This window comes from Antrostomus carolinensis, unplaced genomic scaffold (assembly GCF_000700745.2).
Source record: "Antrostomus carolinensis isolate BGI_N321 unplaced genomic scaffold, ASM70074v2 scaffold15092, whole genome shotgun sequence".
Lineage (NCBI taxonomy): Eukaryota > Metazoa > Chordata > Aves > Caprimulgiformes > Caprimulgidae > Antrostomus > Antrostomus carolinensis.
In genome coordinates this window covers 3,883-28,280 of record NW_010299102.1, presented here as the reverse complement: position 1 = coordinate 28,280, position 24,398 = coordinate 3,883, and the positions used below count along the sequence as shown (strand labels likewise).

General features: G+C 38.0%; 1 protein-coding gene across 1 annotated transcript in view; it reads right to left on the bottom strand.

Moving 5' to 3' along the window:
- Positions 1–18,805, bottom strand: part of VCAN (versican) — a 36,004-nt gene extending 17,199 nt beyond the window's left edge. Inside the window, exons 1-5 of the mRNA XM_010162682.1 lie at positions 13,151–18,805; positions 10,886–10,999; positions 8,668–8,781; positions 1,525–1,683; positions 676–758 (exon numbers count right to left, since the gene is read on the bottom strand). Of these exons, the coding sequence (XP_010160984.1) occupies positions 676–758; positions 1,525–1,683; positions 8,668–8,781; positions 10,886–10,999; positions 13,151–18,782 (6,102 nt within the window). The 5' untranslated portion in view covers positions 18,783–18,805. The remainder of the gene's footprint in view (positions 1–675; positions 759–1,524; positions 1,684–8,667; positions 8,782–10,885; positions 11,000–13,150) is intronic.
- Between the last annotated feature and the right edge of the window lie 5,593 nt (positions 18,806–24,398).

Sequence of the window (24,398 nt, the reverse complement as noted above, 5' to 3'; positions counted from 1 at the left end):
TGTAATCATTTCCTGTATCCATCAGGTCTTTGATTTAGGCTAGTTAAAGGTGGGTAGAGAATGTTCTCCCTCTCCTTCTGCTGATTTTCCTTCTTGTTTCAAGGCAATAAGAGGTATCAACAGCATCTTAAAATTTTATGGACAGATTATTGGTAACAGGCCTCCTGAACCACCTAAGGATGACTACTTCTCCATGCTAGCTGTAGAGCTGCCATGCAGACTAGAACAATCTCCAGCAATTCTTGAGAGGCTCCTTTATGCACTCTCACAGATCCAGTGAACGCAAGAGCTTGACTGCCATATCCTCGTTCGAAACTGCATTCTGCTCCATTTACAGAAAGCAGAGGAGAATTGCCACATGTGTCCTTGTATAAGACAGAAGACCACAAACTAACTCCAGCACAGACCCTTAAATTACAGTCTCAGACTTTTTGAGTTTTTCTGTTTGGAAGTTTTGAGAGCTTCCATATATAAAATAATAAGAACTAAGAATAAGATTTTAGATCTATACCACAAAATAGTTCTTATCCCAAAACAAGAGCTTGCTGGCTGTTTGCTTGGGTGCATATTTAGTGACTCCGTTTTTTTCATGCAGCTTCCTTTATTGCTGGTGGGAATTTGATAAGCTACCACAAAAAGAAGCAAATGAGTGATTTAATTTCAAAGGCATCTTACCAGCGGGCTACCATCAGTCCAACGGAAATCACGCTCAAACATCTTGTCATTGAGGCCAATCCACTGGTAGTCATGCCCAATACCTAAGGAACCAGCAGAATATTTTTATTAACCTTCCCATAAATGGAAGAGATTTCACCAAAGAAAATAAAAAGAATTTTCACAGAATGAATCAGACATCCTGTTCTTAAGATTCTTCTACTCATTATGCAAACAACTATTTACAGGCTTATTTCAGCTTTTCAATTTTAATTTGGGATATCTATAAAAAAGTAGATTCTCATCTAACAGTTTTAAACAATCCTCTTTCTTCCCTCCTGATAGTGTCTCCCAAAGAAAAGAGGTTTCCTACCTGAGTGCATATGACGGTGAGATAAAAAGAGCAAAAAAGATTAAAATAATAAAAGCACATATCTTAATCTACATTTTTTAAATTTTGGTTAGGGTGTGATCAGTATTGTCTAGATTGTGCAACATAACATGGAGGAACTATTTCTTTATGCCTACCTAATACAATATATTGTGGTGTGGTCATTGATGTTAGGTGCCTAAAAACTCTAAAGCCCCCAGAAAAAAAAAAGTTGCCTCAGTTTCCAATGCCAAAACAATAGTCCATGTTCTCTTCCTCAAAAACTAAGCATTTTCTGTGTAACAAACAATAACTTAATGGTGACAGGGAATTTGCACTGGCTACAAAAGCCAACATGAAGAACACCAAGTGTGCCTTTTAATCATTCTAAAATTATATTTTAAGACGGAGACATAAAAGCTGAGTGATCAGGAAGATATTACACTATCTCTGAACCCTCAGTACCTGCTTTTATTTAGAGGAATCCTAACGGTACGTACGGTTTACAAAGATCTGCTCCTCATGAGACAAGATGCTTGTCAAGTGTGCTCCCTGGAGACGGCATTCCCTTTCAGCCGTGTCCCACGTACGCCGATGGGCAAAGTATTTGTAGCACTGTCCTTGGAACTTGTGCCAGCCATAATCACAGGTCTCTGTGTCTGTGACAAACAAATAAATCACATCTCTGTCAATGGGCATGAAACACAGACATGTTTCATACAAGTAGATGGACTTTCTGCAGGGTAAAAGTTCAAGAAGATACCCACCTGTTAAGCAGTACAAATGCAAAAAATCAACACTCACCCTTGAGACACCATTACATTTTCAGGTAGTTCTGTTTACCCAGTTACAGTACAAGCTGTGAGAACATTACTTATGTAAGAACTATAATTGCAGTTGGCAACTTTGTGAGCTTCCACTGGTTGAGTTGTGCTGTATTCTGGACAATCTCAGAAGGACATCTTCAGTTCATGTCTCCGGACAAATGAAATGCCTGGATGTTGAACTGCAGTTAGGCTACATTTCATCTGAGTTTTCTGAGTCTGTATATGGGAATGGGAATTTTTACTTGCAAGGACAAACAGTTCTTTGTGTGACTGTACTGAATTACCTTGGTTTGGAAGAAACTGATAACTGAAAATAATATGAAGAAAAGTGCTTGTGATAGTTCAGTCCACAGATGCAAAGCTGCAGTATTATCTTTCTGAACTTACCCCTCTAAATCCTCTTCCAAAGTCCATCTTCATTGACAAAGTCTAACTTAATAAACCTTAGGCACCAGTTTCTAAGGAAGATTGTAAAGCTGAAATACAAAGTAATGAAATGCACATTGTCTGTGCTTGTATGAGGGATGGTACTGATAAGAATGCATAGTAGACAGAAGTTCATATCAGCCAGTATATCCTTTCATCTAAAGAGAAATAAACATGAGCCTTGGAGCAGTAACAATCTGTGGATTTGGCATTAATTATTTTGTCAAGGTTAGGTAGCTGTAAACAGAATAGATGGTAAGAAACAACAAAGTTCCAGTTCCAAGTCTGCTTCTGCACCAACACTGCAGGAATGAATCACAGACAAAAATAAGAATCGGTAAGATGGGCATACAAATATGATGCCTGAATGTATGTCTAAGGTGTGCTTGATGATGAGAAGAACTTGAGACTGATAAGAGAGTTTAAGGGAGGAAGGAGAGAAACAACAGGAAAAAATCAGACTGTTTTGAGTTACAGCAGATGAAATGGCACCATAAAGGACACATCAGCACAAGATTACAACTTGTTCTGACTACAGCCAGTTCCAGCTAAGTACATGACGGCTCACCCTGAAGGGTGTCAGTTGCAGGATGTCGAAGAAAAGAAACACAAAGCTTGGCCTTCCCCACCCCACCCACCAAACAGGAATTTGCCACTTCCCACGAAGTTTTATCAGTCCCCAAACAAAACTGTGCCTGAAAGCAACTGTCTGGCCTTTCCACAGGTACAGATACGTTTTGGGTTTGAAACTGGGTTTCTTATTTTCAGTAAGTCAATATAGTCAATAGTCAATAACACGCTTTGGCCAAAAGTGTTTTTTCGCTATTAGTACAGAAAAAGCCCAAGGAAGTTGTTGATGCCCCCTCCCTGGAAGTGTTCAAGGCCAGGCTGGATGAGGCTTTGAGCAACCTGGTCTAGTGGAAGGTGTCCCTGCTGATGGCGGGGGGGTTGGAACGGTATGAGCTTTAAGGTCCCTTCCAACCCAAACCATTCTATGATTCTATTACAGAACATGCCACTGACATGACTGAAAATTCTTTAACTATGATATTTCTTTGGTTTGAGCAGCTACCCCCTGAAAGACAATTACAGAATAATTTCACAACACAAGGCTAGCTTTTATTTCATAGCAGGAAGAGGCTATCCTGAAATATGTATATAGTTTTAAAGTTTTTAAATCTCCCAAGATAAAAACTAGACATGTACATAAATGGATTTAAAACTTAAAATATATAACTTCAGAGGCTTACCAGAATTTCTGTGACAATTCCTGGCAACACTAATATCACAGCAGTCATTGTCTTAGGAGTCTGGTATCAAAATTGTTTTTGAAAAGTTATCAGTACAGACATAAATGTAGCAAACACAAAGGTGTAATAGAGCTTACTCTGATTATCTCTCTTTGTTTTCAACAAGTTAAGCTGTAGAAAACTGCTTGTCCCTTGAGTAATCCCAGTTATGAAAAAAGAATGTAATCTATACTACCAACTTGTTATATTTTTATCTTTTCCCACTTTGTATTCTGTATGAGGTGCAGGCTGCAGATACAGTTTTAATCTCTGGCATCTAGGCCATTTTAAAGTTTAGTCTGCCTTTGGCTTTCTAGAGCATTTGTTTAACCACACGATGCTGGTTAACAGTGCTATGTCCTTTGTGAAGGCACTTCAGTTTTTATTATTCATCCTGTTGAGGGATTCCTTTGTCCCACAGGAAAGAAGTCAGATAAAACAAGCAGCATTGCATGCTGAGAAAACTGTGGCCAGAGAGCATATCCAGGCTATTCTCATCAAGCCTTCCCTGGCCTCTGCTAGGGAAGAAGCGCACGATTTGAGAGAAGATATGCTGAAAGGCACATGGGGGAGGCAAAGAGGCCTTGGAAACACAAAACCTAGAAAACTGGGTTCAAAGAATGAGATCTAATGGCCTGAGCATAAATCATAAATAACAGAATTTCTCTTCTTAAGATAAAGGATGCCGAATGGTGATACAGGTTCTCTTAGATGAAATGCATGCACTGCAGTGCATGTGCAACTCCTCCCTCCTATCCAAAACAGCATGTTGCTTTCCAAAAGGGAAAAGCTGAATAACCTCTTCAGCACATGTTTGTAGCCCAAATCTACAAAGACAGGGCTGATGGCTATAAAATATATAAGATTTTTAGAAGTGGAAGAGAGGAGAGCTGTTTGTGGTTTTGGGGAGGGTTTTTTAGGAGGAGAGCTTGATGAGAAGAGAGGAAAAATGAATGGGAAAAATGAGAGTTAGGAGGCTATAGGATGAAAAATACAAACCAGGCAAGTAAAAATGCGGGGACTGTTTAATCTCTGCAGTGCTTTGTCCTTAGTCTGTGTATCTTACTACATTAATAAAACTGAAAGGGTAACACAAAGTTAAGGACTCCATATGGGTATAAGCTTTTAATGCCTTTATTGAACCAGTAAAGTCTAATTGCAGGTGGCTGTAAATTTGCTGACCGGATTACCTGTGAGCAGAGTAGGTGCAAGCACTTACTGAATACAATACTCAGTGTTCATTGTGTACTTATCCAGGGAGGTAATCACAGATTTCTGCAACCTTATTCCAGGACTTGATGGAAAGACTGAAACACTGCTTGCCATATTTACAGCGTTTTAAAATTTGTCTGACTAGTCTTAAGATTTATGACAATTTACAGGCTTTTTCAGCAATGTGTGCAAGGAGTTACTTATTCAGCTTCTGTTCTCTGTTACTGGAATTGTACATGTCTCTAAACACTGCATTAAAAAAAATTCTCTGTAGGTTTAATGCATTGATAGGTACCTCTTTTTCAACAGCTGCAATAAGCTACTGACAATAGGTCCCTTGTTTTTACAGAAAGGGGTTTAAAGAAAATAAAGACTGAAACACAGGTACTAGAGCATAATAAGAGTTTTACTCGGCTGTGCATTTTATCTATGACTGCCTTCAGCTAATGAACAAATGCCTGAGGCCCATTAGCCCACACATCTTGAGGAGAAACCATTTATCTGGTAAATATTCATAGTAATCCCTTCTCAACTGAAAGCCATCAGTTAGAGACCATCTGTTTTCAGAGAGTATCTTTGCACTGAGCTCTTCTCAAATACTTCCATCCCAAGTTACCAAGCCCTGGGAACAAAGTGAATCAAATGAGACTGGAGTAATCACAGACATTTGAACAATGAACTTGGGTTATAAAAAAAACATTGTTCCTGATGCAGCAATTAGAAAAAGCAGTTGTTTTGTTTTCAGAACCTGGAAGAGAACAGCTGGTTGTATTATCCCAAGGAGGCGCATCTCGTAGCAAACACATATGTGCCATTTTGGCACACAGGTCCATGCATGCAGCTGCACTTGGTAAACAGGCTAGCCTAGGTGTGCCTGCAGAGATCCTGCAGCAGAGAAAGCCAAACCTTAAGTTTAAAACACAAACACCATTCCTTGAAAGCAGGTAGGCACCAGTTAGAATACCAAAAGGAGAAAAAGAAAAGGAAAGTCTAACCAGCCTGGGAAGGAAGAGGAAAATCTAAACAGGTGCTCCTCCAGTTCCCATAAAGAACACTTGTTCTTGAAACTGAGGTTCAAATAGTAAGTCTCTACCATTTTGTTGTTTTTCATGTAGGTATTCATGAAGGTATTCCTCATCACAAATACAGATGGCCAGGTAATAATGCAAGAAAAGCTGCAGACTTTCAGACACCCCACTGGTCCCTGGGGACTATTCTCTACAGTTGGTTCCACCAGCTCGGTGTAAGACAGGATATCAAACAACCCTCCTCTCCTCTTTCCCCAAACATGGAGCTTGCAAAGCAAAATTGTGAGGACCTGAGCTCTGGGCTCATTTATCTGTAAACCAAGAGCTCACAAAAAGGCTTTTCACAGAGGCATAACAATGAAAAGACTGCTGGCTCCCCCAGGATAAGACTTGTGTCAAGATCTACTGTAGCCTGCAGTTGCTGTTTGAAAAAGTGTTTTGGGGGTATTTCTGCATTTTAAGAAGTGATGTTCAAATATCACCAAGTGGCATGTGGGATATGCATCTGTACTTTGAAGAGATACATGCAGTGGGCAAAAAAGAGTATTATCTAACAGAGGTACTCCATTCATTGTCAATCTAGTCTGAACCAGAAGTGATAGTAGCTCAGTAAGCCAGCAATCTAGTTTAAAAAGGAAATACCCTCAGCTGCTCTATTTCTAACAGCAGACAACTTTAGCTCTCTTCAGGAAGAAGTTCCTGGGCTCACATTGTCTGCTGAACTGTTTCCACCTGGCAAGAAGAAAGGCTATCAGGGAGCCAATTACAGCTCGTTGAGTCTTAGGATTGATTTTGCTCACCCGAGGTTAGATCACCCTGAAGGCTCCTCTAACTTCTAACACCTGCAGGAACTCCCTGATATGCAGCTGCACTGGCCTCTGGTCACATCCCCTCCTAAGGCTGACACAGGAATAATACATCAGCCATAGATCCCCTAGTCTAGAAAAGTCTCACAGCAGCATTTGGGTGAAATTCTGAGTTCTACATTTTTTCTATACCAGTGTCGTGGCACCAGGATGTGGTAGCGTTGTCTCCTAATTTGAGTTTCATTTCCAGAGGCAATGTACACTTGCTGCTTCCATTCCCTTCCATGGCATTTTGAATACTCAGCACCATGCCTAAGAGAGCCCTTCAGCTTGACTTTTTTCAAAGCTTTCTAAAATGAATAGTATATATTGGAGGGGAAAAAAAAAAGTAATGAAATACAATCTCGGTGTGCTCAACTCCACCTTTCCTGTGGCACTGAGGTACACATTCTGTCGTTCTGGCTGGTCTTTAAATCTAGTGAGGTCAGGACTGGTGCCTTGAAATAAAGCCTGCTTGCCAGACAACCGTGTCTGAATCGCCAACACAGTTTTATTTTGTCTGGTGGAGTGGAAATTTGGCACTAAATGCTTTTCCCAAGTCCCAAACCACTGCAGGACTTTAAGTGGAGGAAATTTAAATTCCAAAGCTGAGTGAGCAGGGCTCTGGTTCTGATTGACAAACTAGGAAATGTTCCCATTAACCACCTAAAATGCACTCTCAGGTTGGTCATAAAAAGCAGCTTAAAGCTACCACGTACTCAGAGCCACTCGCTACTATGGATTTGTTAGAATGAAGAGGAGGAGGAAGGGAGTGAGAACATTTATCTCTTTTGTTGTGAAAACACTGTCAACTTATAATTTTGGAGAACAGATTCAGAAAGTCCTTTCAAATTACAAAGTTAGCCAGACTACTGAAAAAAGTTAAACAGTGAAAAGTGCTGGAGCTAGTCAGCTTTGAGAGTGAGAGTTTTCAGCTCTAACAACCAAATCTCTACAGGCTGAGCTGGAAGAGTTTGCAAACTGCCTTTCACTGAAGATGAGAAACAAACATGAAAATACAGAATATTAATTAAGCAAATTCAAAGGTCTAGTTCATTCACCTGCGACCAAAACCATTCAGCTGAAGAAAAACATTTATTTTCCTAAGCTTTAGAAAATACACTTTAAAAAAACAACCATTTCTTTTTCCCATGGAAATGCCTTAATTAATTTTACTGACAGAACAGACTTTGCTACCATATTCCCCCTCCTACATGCACATCTTGCACTGTAAATATTTATTGTAAATACAGTGAGATTTCTTGCAGGTAATGTTCTAATAATTACAGAGATTTGGATGTTTAATCTTATTTCAATTGTCCAGTTTAGAAAGACTTTTATAGCTTCCTTATAATTGTGATCCTGCACCTACTTTTTCTAAAATAATCACAGAACAAATGAATTTGAGAATTCTGGGGTGAAGTTGACAAGGCTATGGTCCCCAGTGGATCGATATGTAATCTGGCATATTCAGTAGACTATTCCTACTTTCCAATGGTATTTGTTGGAAGGGATGGGATCTGATCCATCTTTCACACTAAATACAATTTTTTAATACAGAAATTCAGTCAGAGAGTAACTCTGCCACCACTTATTGTCCCATAAGCACCACTACAGTACTGAGAGAACCTTGTTATGTGTCTTCCCAGTAGTTTGCAAGCCAATCTGAGCAGGCTGTGCTGGCCTTGGAGCCACCTGAAAACTGTAAGGCTGTTGTTATTTTGACACAGAAACTGCCCAATATATCACCCTTGCAGGAATGTGATTTCCAGTCAGGTTAGCATGTGGATAGAGTTTGCTCTCATCCACCTGCAAAAGATGGTGCAGATGTAACCTTAAACAAAAAGTCCTGAAACACAAATCATGGGAATCTAGCATACTCAAAAATTATAACCTCCCTTTATCACTGATGACTTCCCACATATTTGGACAGTTTCTTCCATCCTCTTGTTTGTTTGAAATGTTGAAATGGAAACAGATTACCTTGGTCACCATAGATTAAAGAATACACCTTACCTTGTTCACAGAGAGCTCCTACATAGCTTGGCAGACATAAGCAAGTAAAAGTATTGAGGCCATCTATACACGTGGCTCCATTCCGGCATGGGTTAGACTGACATTCATCGATATCTACAACATAAAGATAAAAGTGTTTTTATAACCCACCCACCTCCTAGAAGGGAAATGTTCCTCAGCCTTAGTCATACTTATTACTAGGACCAGTTCAATTCAGAAGAATGAAGCATTGCAAAAGATCCAAGTGAATGGTTTATTTGCAAGATAACTGATTTTACTATGTATAGACTTGTTCTCTCTTCATCCACAAGCCAAGAAGCAGTTTCCTCAGGAAATGTGACATTACTGATCCACAATTTTATATCCTGCTCTCTGACTCCTAATTTCTAATATCTAGACCTTAAATTCCTCATTGTATATCTGAGAAAGAAGTGATATTGTGCAATGAGCAGTATTTTCCTGTACTGGTGGAAAACTTGACTTGAGCGTGTGACCATGGCACAAAAAATTCTCATAAAGTACTTGAGATCTCAAATATCTTCACCAATCTCAAATATTTGAAATCTTACCATATACCATCAAACAGACTGCTAATTTCAGCATGCAAAGCAGCACGTCCTGACATCTTATTGGTTTGCATTTCTAATTTCTTCCTTGTCTAACGTTACCAAGATAAGGACAAAGCATTATAAAGACAATCTCATTAAATGACCAGTCAGATAGGCTCAGCACTAAACCTGTGCATGACTATGAATGTTACTATCTGGAGCAGACAAATAACATTTCTTTCCTCCTCTAGCTGTTAAATACCTGATCTTCACCTTTTAAATTGGAGCACTAGTTCATTTAGTATAATTACTTTGTGCATGTATTTGCACAGGGTATAAGCTAGTACATCTCTTTATACAAAGATCATATGGTGCTTTCTAGTGAGCAATGTTACTCTGAAGCAATCACATCCTAAATGTCAATGTAGGTTTTGCAAACATCTTATTCCAAAGCAAACTATAAAAGAGGTTAAACATATCTACAAACTAAGAAACAGCTGTGCAATCCTAGGAATAACTGCTGCATCATGTGACAGGCTTCTTAAAAAATATTTTATTTTAAAAAAACCTACTTCTGTTCATTTTATGCTAGATCTTCTTTGTTCCATTCATTTGGAAAGCTCTCAAGTCAATATTTTATACCTCATATACAGGCTATCCCTGAATCTGAAGTCAACGTTTTACGCCTTATATCCAGAATATCCCTGAATACAGGGCTAAAACCGATGAGGTTTACTTTCTTAAGCGCCACAGAACATATTTCTATATGATGACTGGCCGTGAAGTATCCCACTCCAATTCATTAGTAAGCCAATAAGAGTTGTAGGGTACAAGAATTGGCCAGACTATTATTTTATAATATAATAAATAAATTAAAAAAAAAAAAAAAAATAAATAAAAATCAGCCTTTGTTTTTTTTCTCCCAAGCTATGTATGATGAGGTTTTTTTCTTTCAAATCTAGCAGGCAACTGTGTAACGGGCAAACCCACAGTATTTATCAGGGAATGAAACTTACAACTTTTCAAAGGCCTAAACTAGTTCTACACTAAACAACCAAACTACCACTTTTATCATACTTTGGCTTGCTGGTTGGAAGGAAAAACTCGTTATTCTGAACTGTACTGGCGGGTTTCTTGAAACCCACATAACAGGTAAGTATAGATGTCATAGGATGCTTAAAGAGGTCCTCAGCTAGAAAAGTTACCAAAATACCAGTTTATACCAAAAATGTGTATGATACTGATCATATTGCAAATTTCCTTGAAAAAATATCAAGCTGGCATTCTGTGCTCAGCTTCCCAGTCACATTTGGGATTAGTTTAATTTACTACCCTTTAAAATAATTACACAAAGCTCTTAAGAACTATCCCAAATATTAATGTTTATTTGGCTTTATTTGTTGTATTTATGAATTTAATGTTATGAATTCTAGGTCATGTAGTTCATTTATAATTCTCTTACATTTGTGTGCATGCACATGTGTGCACTTTATGGGGAGAGAGAAAAGGGGTATGTGGACCTCTTAATTTTATTATTCTCTTCTTAAGTAAGGCTTCGCTGTAGAATTTTTCAAATGTCTATGTATTCTTCAAAACACACCACATCTGCAGATCTCATGTATGAAAACTTTACACTTGAATTAATGAGTGTCGAGGTGGCATCAGCTTACCTAATTCACACTGCTCGCCGCTGAAACCTGGCAAACATGTACAGATGTAAAATGAACCACGTGGATAGCAGGTACCACCATTAAGGCAGGGATTGCTTTTGCAAGGATCTTGGCCTGTTAAACAAGTAGAAAAAAGAAAAATGACTCTGAAATTTCAAGGAACTGGTGTCTTTTTGAATTTTTGGAAGAAGAAATCTTTCTTCATTTCTGCATTGACATAGCCGGTTTTATTGTAGCTACAGAAACTCTATTAAAATAACAGACTACTGAGCATAAGATAGTTTTGTAAAATAGTAAAGCTTACTTTCAGGTATGACTATTTTCAACTTTAAAAACAACATGTCATCTGCATAAATAATTTTCAGAATTACATTTTTCCATAGCAATTTTTACTATATTTGGCAGTCATGATATTCTGTAAAGGATTTAGTTTGCATGACATGACAATTAATTATAGCTGAAAACAGTTAAATGTAGGCAAAATGAATGGAAAATGCTTTTTTTTTTTTTTTTTTTTTAAATAGGGTTAGTTTATGTAGAATGATTGGGTACACAGAACATACTGGCTGGCTGCTGTTGTTTCACTTTGTTATATTTAATCCATCAATGTCCACAAAGTATTATTACTTATGTGAAACAATGTTTTCACAGATGCATATTTCCCACTTTTAAAACATATTTCAAGAATACAAATAAAGCTACTGAATACATTCATAACTGAACTAAACATTAAGATAAAAGCTTACCTGCTGTGAAATCCTCAGTCATTACGGGAGTTATCATTTAAATAGCTTTTCCTTGCAGAGCTTTATGCCTTCTAGTGATGTGTATTTCAACTGGGTTTAGATACCTAGGTATCTGCATTTGATTTAATGCCTAGGAGCAACCACTCACACAAACAAGTATGCACTAGATAACCATTTCTAAGCATTAACTTCTCAGAGGAAAATCACAAAGACAGTCCTTCTAGGATACAAGAGGGCAGCCATGGCTTTGAAAACTTACAAAATGAGTAAGAGAGTTCTGTAACCTGGGTTAATTCAGAGACATGAGAATAGTTTAGACTTTTGGTTACATTTTTCCAAACCAATGTAACTATGGTTTATGAAATAAAAGATAAATAACATACATTTTACCCTTGCAAGTTACACATTCAAAGAAGTCTTCTTAAAGCACCAAGTTCCCTGACTAGTCACTGGAAAGCAGAAGCTTCAGCTGCAAGACTCCAGAAAAAAGTCCCACCTATGTAAGTTTGGGATTGTAATTAAGTAGGCAGGATCTTGCTTTGGAGGTTTTGAAAATAATCTTGTGATACCAGTAAAATAGGGTGCTTGTTTTAGGACTGCTTCATTGAAAGTCCCAAATACATGGCTACATTAAGCACCTAACAATGTTTATTGTGTGTTTACTGTCTGTTTGTCCTCCTATGGACAGGATATTTTCACAGTAAACATTTTCAAATTGATAGCTACCTGAATTATTTGAGGAAAAATAATATAAAACCCTGCAAAATTAAGCCAGTTCAGTTCTTTCTTCAGCTATACCTAGACAAAATATGAATAGAAGTGACACTACTCATACTGACCCTACGTGCATCATCTGTGCATTCAGTGACATGGCGCCTAATAACCATTATGTGAAACAAAATTCTGTGAGAAATGACATCTAACTAAAAGTTCTGTAATTTATAACAGACAGACACTGTATCAACCAGTTAAATCTACAAACAGGCTGAAAATGTGGAGTCTTGTTTGGAAAGTTATTTTGTAGGTTAAGAGAAGTTAATTTTTGTAGAAAATTCTGCTCCTAAAATGTACACTACATTTGCTCTCTAAGTCAACTGTATGATGTTTTAAAACAACTCTACCTATAAACCAGTTGTGTAAGTATTATCATTATGTCAACATGGAAAAGCTATCAGGCGAAATTACCTGCTGGAAATTGGAAAATTAAAGAAATACAGCTGAATTCTCTACCACAATCAATGTTACCTTCCTGTCTTTTAGAAACTGGCTGGTACCTCAAGTCTGATTCAGAGCTCCACGATGCAAACACTCGGGAAAAGTCACTGAACTCGAGTTTTGTACCCCCATCCTCCTTCACTTTGTAGGGATTACAATCATGCTGATTTCAAAGCTTGAAGCTCACGAGTTCTGCTGTTATTTCACACGGTGCTCTGATTGTCATACCTCTTATCAGAGTTAAGACACACATTTACAAGTATCACATCAAACATATACGACAGTGATCATATTTGGAAGTTACCTGGAATTTGCACTGCTGTGCCTTCAACTGAACCCACACTGGTGCCAATCAGGAAATCTGATCCATTAGTGACTTCAGGAAGGGAAAATGATGAAGTTACAAGCTCAATAGTATTTGGCTCCTCATAGCTTATTGTTGACTGCTCATTTTGATACGCACTGTTTCCAGGGGCAGTGCTGCTTGTTGCAATGTTAGAAGAAACTGTCGTGATCTCCTCTTGACCAAACAAAGCTGATTGTGTTTCCATGCTTCTATCCAAAGGTTGTGAAGATGAAGCTAGCATTGTAACTGCTTCCTGGTCAGGTTTAAATACTTCGCTTTCAATACTGGTGGGTAAATCTGAAACAGGTGTGGAAAAAAGCCATGGGATCTCTCTCTCAGTACTCCTATCATCTTCTTGATGGGGGTTGTTCACTCTCCTTGAGGAAGCTTCAACTTTTATTGTGCTAACTTTTGGAACATCCGTGCTTGCTCTTTCATCAAAATTGAGAAAAGCAGTAGGCAAGACAGGTATTGATGGAGAATCTCCAGAAACAGTAGTTTCTTCCTCAGGAGACAAATCAGTTACAGAGGTTTCTGTTTCCTCTGTCCTGTCTGTTACAAGTCTATTGAAGTGAGGAGTACTTTCAGTAGTTGTGCTTTCTGAAACAGGCTTGGGAGAAAACTCCAGCAGAGAAGGCTCTGTTCTGTTGAGAAGGTCTGTAGTGCGTGGTTTATATGTTGCCGCAATATCAGAACTAACCTCTTTGAAAGTTCCTTCTGATGAATGATCAGACTGATCTGGATCTTTTGATGATGATGTACTTGGAATAATTACCTCAGGATACTCAGATACTCCATTAACTAACTGAACAGTTACTGAGGATTTAGGAGTTTGTGGTACAGGATAAAAACTCACTGAATCTGTTTCTTCATATTCTGTTGATGCCGATTTTGTGTTTGTGTATATTGTAGGATGTTTTTCTTCATACTTGCTAGATGATACAGTTGTCAGTTGGGATGTGCGCTGTGTGGTGACAAAACTTACATCAAGCAGCTCAGCTGTCAAAGCCTTTTCAGTCTCAGTAGTTAAAACTGGCACAAAAGAAGGAACCACAGACTGCTTATCATCCAGTTCTTCTTGGCCCATACCAGAAAAGCCAGAGATTGTTTCACTTTGGTCTGCTATTACTTGGTTATTTGCTGAAGTATTCAGCTCGTAGGTGCCTTCTGTTGTGCTTGTCACAACATGTTTAGACTCATGAGGCACATGAGGGCTTGCCAGTGATGATACTGTAGGAAGGGAAATGCCCAGTTCAGAGAGTTCAGTAGTGATGAGAGTTTCCGTTGCAAACTTCATGGCATTCCCTGAACCCAAATCTTTGTCATCTGGTTTTGGTGTGTGCCCAGCTGTTACAGTTTCATTACTTGTCTGAAGGGAAGTAGTCAAAGAAAGACTATCACCAGATCCAAGTGTCTTCTCTTTGGTTCTGGAAAATTCAGGTGTTGGATCATATTTCTCCCCTTCAGCTGTCATGCTATCATCACTGCCATATGTTGACTGTATGACAGGATTTGGCATTGTCTGCACACTTATTATATCTTCAGGCATTGATTTTGAGTGATCCATGTCTATAATAGTTGTGTCTTCTGATGGGATTTGAAGTCGTTCTTCAATTAGTGTAATATCACCATAAACAGAAACGTTCAGTATAACACTTCTTTTATCATCAATCATAGGAATAATTTTCTCATATAACCCAGTATCACTTGTTAGCTCTTCTGATGTAGCTGTCTTAGGTTGATCAACGGATGGACTTGCTGGGATCTCTTTTTCTTCTGTAAAAAGTGATGCTAGTTCTGTGATCACAGTCTGAGATCCAGCTATCGGTGCCTGTGTTGTCATAACTTCAGAATAAACTTCACCGGGAACACTAGATGAAGCATTTATTTCTACTTGTGATACAGGAGGTATTGACAAATGAGTAAACATGCCAGGAGAAGATGAATCCAAAACACCAACCCAGCCAGATCCTTCTCCAGAGCTTTCAGGTAATACTCTGGGCATTTTTGTTGATGATGTTACAAGCGATTCTTCTGTTTCAAGATTAGGAGTTGCAGTCAGTATCACAGAAACAGGAGTTACATCATCTTTAATCAGAAAATGTGAAGTTTCTTCTTGAGAAACAGCTTTAGAAGTAGCTGTTGTTCTATCTGTTTCATTTTCTTCTCTCCTATAGTTAGTTTCTTTATTATGGGGTTCTTCAGTTGCAACAAAAGGATGTGTCACCCCTTTAATCTCTTTAGAGCTGAAGCTTTTGGAACTCTCTTCTGCTAAAGCTGGGGAACTGGTGATCACTGAGCTGGGGAACTGGTCTTCTCTTTCTGACAGCAGCTCAGTTACAGCACTTGTAACTTCTTCATTAATGTCAGCATTTGATTCAGTGCTTCCTCTTTCAAAGTCTTGTGTCTTGTCAGTTGAAAGTTTGGATCCCATATTTGCAGAATAAGAAGTTTGAGGACTTGAAGTACTAATGATTTCTTTGACAGTCAATGGCACTACAGAAGGAAAACCAGCAAGGTTGTCTCCTGATCCTTGTCCTGAAAATAATGGATCATCAATGAGCTCATCATTTGTTAGCTTTTCTTCTTTAGGTGTCAGGAGTGACCTGGGAATATCTTTCGTAGGGAAAATATTTTGTACCAACTGCTCTTCTTGCTCTGTACCTGTAACTGGAGAGCTTATGTATTTCCTTTCAGTCTTTGCAGGCTCAGTTACTCTGTCATCATTAAATGGTAAAAGTATTTTTTCGACAGATTCAGTTTCTAATTCCTTCTCTTCTGAATACGGACTGACACTCGGAACATTTAAGAATCCCAGATGTTCATGGTTGGCCTGAGTACTTTCAAAGAATGGGTCTGTTGTTGTTTCTTCAGAAGATTCTAATGCTTTTGGTGTATTTTCCCTTGGCTTGTCTTCCCCAGAATGTATATCTTCCACCAAAGGAATCTTTGTGGTAAAATCTTTCACTGTCAGTTCATCAATTGTTTCCTTCTCCATTCTTATGTCAGTTACACGTCCCATTGTGGTTGCTTCATGTTCAGTACTTGTGACTAGCTCATCAGGTTCGGTAGTGAAGGCATGATCCATAGATGGTGTGCTTACAACTTTTTCGTCATATTTCTCTCGTGTTTCTGGTCTCCCAGTGGGTGAAACTGCTGTTTTTGCAAATGATTCCACGAGCATGTCTGCTTCTCCAGATCCTTGATCAATAAATGAGAAATTACTTCCAAGTATTTCTTCAGTAGGTCCATTAGACATTAGTTTTGAGATGCTGCTGTCACCTTTGAATTCTTCTCCAGAGCCATGCTCAATCAGGAAAATCTTGCCTAAGGAGACAGTTGAAGAACTAACTTTTGCATTTTTGCTTTCTGTAGATTCAGCTACTGCTTTTAGACTGCCAGCACTATGTGTCACCATGATGTCATTAGGGCTGTTACTGACCACTGATTCTGGAGACGATGTGACCTCACTTGTTTCTAATTCTTCAGTTTTAACTCCTGGTGTAACATGAGACATTATATCTAGTCTAGGACTAGGACTAGATTTCACTTCAGAAGGAACTATGTAAGTTGGTTCTGTTTCCTGGTTTTGTTCTCCAGGGCTTCCCATACTAAACACACCCTGGGCCATCTGACTTGCTACTCCAGACTCCATAGTCAAGCCATTTGACCCAGTACTTGAAACTGATATTGCTGATTCATCTCTTCTTGCATGTTCTTCATATTCTATTGTTGCATTCATCAGTGAAGTGTCATTGATGCTGTAAACATTTCCTTCATGCTTTTCTGTTTGTGTTTCAGTGACAGGCCTTAATGGAACTGAAGTCAAAGTAGCAGACTCAATGATAACATCTATGTCTCCAGAACCTGGATCAATAAATGGGGAGTCAGTACTTACCACTTTTCTTGTGGGACCCCCTGAAAATATGTCTGCTGGTTCTTCTGCTGATCCTTCATTTATAAAAAACTTCTTCTCTCTCAAGAGAGGAACAGTGGTGACCTTTTTGATTTCAGAACTCATGGTACTCATTACTGGTACTGTTTTTCTGAGTGGGGTGGGCTCTTGACTTACAGTTCTGACTTCACTAATAGTGCTCCCAAGTTCATTCAATTCTGAATTTCCCTCTGCAGCAGTAGCTGAATTTTCCTGATCTGAATAAACTGCAGTTGGTGTTTCTTTTTGATCTACAATATTCTTTTCAGTTTCATGAGAGCTGGAAACTACTTTTTCCATAATAAACTCAGACACAGAATTGGTGGCAACAGTTACTTCAGAACCTTGATCAAAAGCAGAATAAAGAGTGCTTATTCCTCTGGGCAAAGCAGAGGTGATTCCTGAAACGGTTACAGAAATTTCTGTTGGCAGTACTGTGTCAGAGCCCAAAGAAATATCTTGCATTGAAAGTGTTTCTGTTTCTGCTGTTCCCATTGTCACGGCTGAAGTTATAGCGATGTCCTCTTCTACATCTCCAGAGCCTTCTAGAACTACAAAAGAAGAGGCATTCATCTCAGGCTTTGCTGTATGACTATTTGCTTCCTGAAGATTTTCAACAGGGGAATTTGCATTAAGTTTAATAGCTGATTTAAAATTATCTCCTGGAGCAGGGGTTGCCTCTTCTGGTATAAGGTCTTTCACACCTATGCCTACTGTAGCAGTATTAAAAAGTGCATCCAGGGAAGCAGTTACAGCAGAACTTTCCACAGTAAATGCATCAGAGGCAAAAGTTGTACCAGATTTTTTTTCATCATCTTCCTTTCTTGATGTTGTCACAATTTCTGAGAAGATGGAACTGGATAAATCAGATTCAGTGGAGCCATCTCCAGAAGATTCGCTAGTAATCAAAAGCAAGTTTTTTGTATCTTTAGTGGAGCTCTCATCAGTTCCATGCCATGTTACAGCCTCTTTATTTTTTTGCAGAGACTGCTCATATGAAGAAGTAATGGCTATTGATTTATCTGTTGTGGCAACTTCTGACTCACCACTATAAACAGGTTCTAACATTGCAACATCTGCTGTCGGTTGTGTAACTTCAAACACCCCTATGACTTCTCCAGCTTTGCTTGGTTGCATAGTACCAGAAGCTTCAGTTTCAGGTATTATAAATGTGTTTGTTTCATTGATTTGAGAAAATGTTACATTTTTTGAATGTGCAACACTTTCAATTTGGTCACTTCTTGCTTCCTCAGCTTTTGTGCTCTTAGGTGCACTAGTAACTTGTTGCTTCCCATTGATGAACTGCAAAGCTGGAGGAGTTGTAACATCAGTAGTATTTTCACAGTCTTCCTCTTCTTCAAATTCTATAATATTTGGAAAGAAAGGATCCAATATTATGTATTCAGATGAATCCTGCACAGAGTCTGAAGTACAGGGTTCAGTCTGAGCTGATTCTGCATCAATGTGGGATTCATCTATTGCATGAGGAAGCATGTGGCGACTGAACAGATCCAAAAATTCATTCACCGGATGATCTGCAAAAAAAAGAGAGCTTTTCATAATCCCTAAGTGACAGTGATAGTTGTGCATTATAGTAGACATATGAAGTACAAGCAATCCACTGGAGGAAAAGAAATTAAAATCAAAATGGAACATAGTAAAATCAGTGTGTTCTTCTATTGACACAAAATTAAACGCTGCCACAGTGTTTAACTTTCTAGTTGAAGTCTTTGTGTACGTTGGTTATATAATACTGTCGATTGCCATGCGTCATTAGTCCCAAATCCACACCTGAGCTAACTTATCCTGTACTATTCAGGAGAGATAAGAAATGGACAAGATTAAAATACTTTTAGATTAAAAAACTCTGGTCCTAACCTGCAGCAACTGCTCCATGGATTTGAGACACTAGCTAACTTTTACCAAAACCTGAACTTAGCTAAGCAAGGCAAAATCTAAAATAGGACATAAAGATAAGCCTCTGCAACTCCATTTATTCTCAGTATCAAGTAATTCAAATTCCTAGGAACATAATAAAAACTACATAAATTGCTCTATTCTTTACACTTGGACCCTAGGTCAGTAAATAAGGTCTCCCTTTACAAAATTTTTGCTGTTTGGCTTTGTAAAGCATTATGTAGCAAATAAGAAAAAATGTCCCAGATTCAAGAATCAGCCACATTCTGACAGTAACATGAGAAAAGTCCAGCTATTTTCTTCTGCTTACCACTCACTCACTTTGAATTATTTACACGCTCACACAGATCGCAAACCTCTCAAATTTTTTTCTAGGTAGCCAAGTAGATAAAGAGGAGGAAGGAAGTTCTAAGTAGACAAAGTTTTAGCTGCAGAAGCCCTTGTGAATTCCTCTAAGGTTTATGATCCCAAATTTCACAGATGCTTTTGAATGTGTCCTCTCAGCACAAAGATTACTTCAAATCTTTGGTTCCAGACAAATACTACACTTTTTAAAACAAACAAACAAACAAACAAACAAACAAACCCAAACAAGCAGAAGAGGAAACTCAGAAAAAAAGCCAAATTTCAGGCTTGGTTGACTGACTTGAAGCTGGATACTTTGTGCTGAACGTTTATTCCATGAATACATTTTTCTTCTATATTTATAGCCATTTTGTTGAAAGCAAAATTACTGTTTGCTGGTATAAACTGGTGTAGCCAATGGAGCTTTGTCTACATCTGCCAATAGAGGATCTGAACCTGGTCTAGTGGAAGGTGTCCCTGCTCAAGGCAGGGAGGTTGGAAATGGATGATCTTTAAGGTCCCTTCCAACCCAAACCATGCTATGATTCTATGAACCAACATGCAGGACTCCTGTCTTACAGCACTGTCAGCAATGATTGCTCCCCAAATAATATTCACAGGTATTTTGGCATACCCAGTATATGACAAGGTGCAATTTTAAAGTGAATCTTCCTTGTTAAAACTACATGACGTAAAAACGTAAGAACCTGACAGGTAAAGTATTTCAATAATTTGAAGTAATTCTCCTACATATGAACATCATTTAACCTCTATGACTACCGAGCACTCAGAAATAGAGTAATCAGGTGATCATTCTGGAAAATAATGTATTAAATCACATTAAACTGACACAGAGCACTATGGAAGGCTTGTGATTCTTCAGCTCAGGGTGTTTTGTGTGTGCAAATTGACTGCAATGTGGGTCTTGAAGAGGTCATTGTAACTCTATTGAGAATTAATGTTCTAATATCTCATGCTGTGTTTACAGCTAAACTCGCAAAGTATTACTGAATCTTCATTTTACTAAACCTACAGCTGAAGAGTAAACGGCAACTTCAGGTCTGTTTTACAAAGAACGTTTAAAAAGGTGCCCTGAATCCAAGGTTTTGATCTAATTGTAAAACAACTTGGGAAAAATTAAGATTCACGCCAGCCTTACAGAGAGTAAATCACCTTCAGCATTGTGTTATGTCCACTAAAATATTCAGTTTGTCAAGCACTAAGTTCAGCATTCTCACTGCAACAAAAAAGATTGCTTTTAACCTAATTTCTGCCTGGTTATTCTATGTTGCCCCAATGAAACCTGGTGTTTACTTTGTGCTATGACAGGTCTATTAGATAACTACAGAATTGAAACTCCTTCTCTGTCCCTCACATGTGCTTGTTGGGAGTTGTTTTATGCAGTGCTCATAAAGACAGGATTTCTTCCTGTTGTCTCCTCCAATAGAATAGAAATATTTACAGAGCCTGTCTAATGCCACTGAAAAATATAGCTTCTGTAGCCATTTATTTGAATCTTCCCAGATCTCCCTTTCAAATATTTTTCAAGCAGAAAAGCAAGAATTTAGTTACTTGTCCAAGGATTGCAATATGACATGGCGAAGCATGTCTAATAATATTGCTTTCAGAATCCACAGATTTTAGCAAATATCAATGCTAGTCATACTGAGGAATCATATTTTCATAAAAGTAGAAGCTCTAATAGACACAGAATTATACACATTATTATCAAAAACTGTGAATAAAAAAATACCTGGGAATTCAGTAACTGAAAGTAGAATGGTAAGTCAAAGGTACTAGGGAGCTTTGAGAGTTTCTGGTTCTCAGTAAATTCACTATAAAATAACAGCAACAACATACTGAACCAGACAACTACAGATAGAAATGTGCACGGGTGTTTGTACTGTATGCACAGCTTAAGAAGGAATATGTATAAATAACCTTGTATATAGATTAATATGGCATAAGGATTAATTATATTTTAATACACAGCTGTCAATATTGTGTGCACAAAACAAGTAGCATGCTTTTGCACAGAACTATACATTAAAAAAAAAAAAAATATAAAACCTGGATGGAACTGGATAGGCTGTAAATTGTAGGAGGGTACCATGACTAACAAGTTCTGACCAGTGTATTATTTTTGTAGCACTGCACACCTGGGAGTCCCTCAAATTACTAGCTCACGCTAAATCATTTATGGTAGGTAATAAATTTAATGAACAACATCTGTTCCAAATTCACCTAGAAGACATATACAAATTCTTACATACTCAAAGATCTCTATCAGACCTTACTTTTACTTTGTTAGCTTTTTCAAGATCTCACATGCCATAAAGATCCACATAAAAGAACCTTAGCTAAAGGTATGATATTCCAATAATAAACTTTCAGGAGGCTCTTTCATTAAATACTAAGCATTTTTGTTTTGGGTTATTTTCCAAGAAAGAAATAACGAGCTTTTAAGAAAATAGTAAAGAATCCAATTGAATTATTTTTTTTAATTATAATTTCTTCTATTTTGTAGAGCTTTGATTATTCAGTGTTAGCAATCAAGTTGCCAATGCTTAGGGCTAACAGCTATGGAAAATTCTCTTAAAACCCAGAGGTGACCAGTAATCTATGTTACAATATAGCCCATAGAACATACAACCTTGTCCTCTAAGAATAACCAAGACTCTAGCATGAAAACCTAAGTGCTACCATAAAATATGAATATAGGAGGGAAAAGTTGAGCTACTTTGTTAGACCCTAAGACACGAACACTTGCAATAGTTTTAAACTGGCATATGTTCTAAATGGAGCTGGCATATGTTGCTCCTATTTATGTTCATGTCCATTCCAGCTGCAGATAAAGACATACAGACCTGAGACTATTAATAAGAGACAAAATGAGGACTTCAAAGGAAAAGAGTTTGGCTTCTAAATATGTTTATCAATAGTTCACACATTATCATGGCAAACAAACCAAAAGGAGCACTTGTTAAAAAGAGGTGTTTTGTTACTATGACTCCAAGAAAAAGAAAGTAAAAACAAGTAGCTAAAAAGTAGTAAAACCAAGGGTTGTCAGTTCAGACTGACAAGACAAACAAGTCCCAAAGGAGATGTATCCTCTTATTAAAGAAAGTGATGAGGTATGCAGTGAAACAGAGACAGAATAGATAGGTGGATGAGTGTATATGCAGCCCATACTATTTCTTAATCCATTTAATACACCTAGATGTTTTAAATTATCCGTATGGAATAGGCAACTATCTCAGTAACAGTGAACTACGTGTAAGAAATGGAAATGCCTCTGGCTACAGAATACTTTTTAGCCACAAGAGGACTTGACTACTACATATAAGCACAGAGCAGCTGACTAGGTAAAATTAATTTCCATTACAACCCTTCTAATGACAATTGGTTCTAAATCCACATTAATTTTTCATTGGATCAAATATAAAACTTGTCTCTATGTTACTGGTGGACAAACTAACTTCTGCACATCCAAAAAGTGTGTAATGTGAAGTAATATTTTTTCTTGAGGAGACTTCTAATTTTCTGCAAAGAACCATAAAGGGCTTTTCCAAGATCATTTGAGTAGGGCAGGCAGTAAAAAGCATATTCTCTCTCTAAAGCCTCCAGATAAAGAGCTGAAGAAAAAATAATAGAAAATTAATTAGAAAAGAGAATACGATGTTTTCTGAACTTTCAAAACTCAAAATATTTCATTCAGAAGACTTATAGATTTAGTAGGGTTTTGTGAAGACTCAGTCAAAATGGGACTGTTAACATCTCATCTGGCATCCTGCAGATAACAGAATTTCACCTATAGATTTCTGCAATTTGTCCATTTATTGCTTCAGAGCAACTTGCTGAGTTGTTGTCCTGATTTGTAGCTGGGACAGAACTGGGTTTCTTTTTCAGTAGCTAGAATAGTGCTGCGTTTTGCTTTTCATTCAAAAAGGGACTTGTTATGAGAGAGACACTGAGAACATCCCAGTGTTTGCCTTTTTGTCACTGGAAGTGAAGGACTTTGTGTTCTGTCAGTCTACAAGCACAAGATTTAAGGGGGGTGAAGAATATTTAAATTAATAAGCTAAATTGACATTTAGATATGCCAGTGGGATATTCCATGCCATATCCCGTCACGGTCAGTACATTAGTGAGGGGCTCTTCCTCTCTTGCTCTCTCTGGCTCTCGCTCGGGCTCTGGCTCTCCTGGGATTGCAGTTTCGGTTCAGGATTGTCACTCCTCGGGGATTGTTATCTGGGAACAGGCCGGGCTTGGTCAGTGGGGGGAGAGCAATGGCACTGGGTATCACTCATTTGCATATTTTATTACTGTTATCATTATCACTACTATTTTAATATCAGTATTATTTTAAGTTTTCTTTTCTCTCTATTATTAAACTGTTCTTATCTCACCCTACAAGCCTCCCTGCCCTTGCCCCCCAATCCCCTCCCCTATCCCCTGGGGGTGGGGGGTCAGTGGGTGAATGGCTCTGTTGGCTGCTGGACAAGGGCCAGCCCAGTGAAACTATCACAATTGTTTGTGAGAAGTACTAAGAGTTCAGTGTTTTGTAGAATGACTAGAGATCTGATAAATCCATGAAATTCACAGAACGATTAATAAAATTTTCTGTGGACTTTGAATCAGGCCACATATTTTGATTAGAATAGAGCTAAAAATAAAAAAAGAATTTAAAAGAGACCAAAACCATTTTTTACTGTTTGTATTAAAAGTGTGTGTTTCTCTGCATAATAAGACACTATCTCGAGAACTCAGAAGAGAGTTCTGAGTTTTATCTCAAGACACACTCAAAATTCCATAATGTTGACTACCAAGAACTCATAACCACAAGACAGGTTAGCATGAAAAATCAAAATAGTTTTCATTTGTCAAATTTCTTCCTGCACTTGATAATCAGAAAGTTTCGGGTTTGGCTTCAGCAGAATTATATTAGAGTGAATTTAGACCATAGTATGACTAAAATGTCATTAAAATATTGTGTATATATGTATTTTT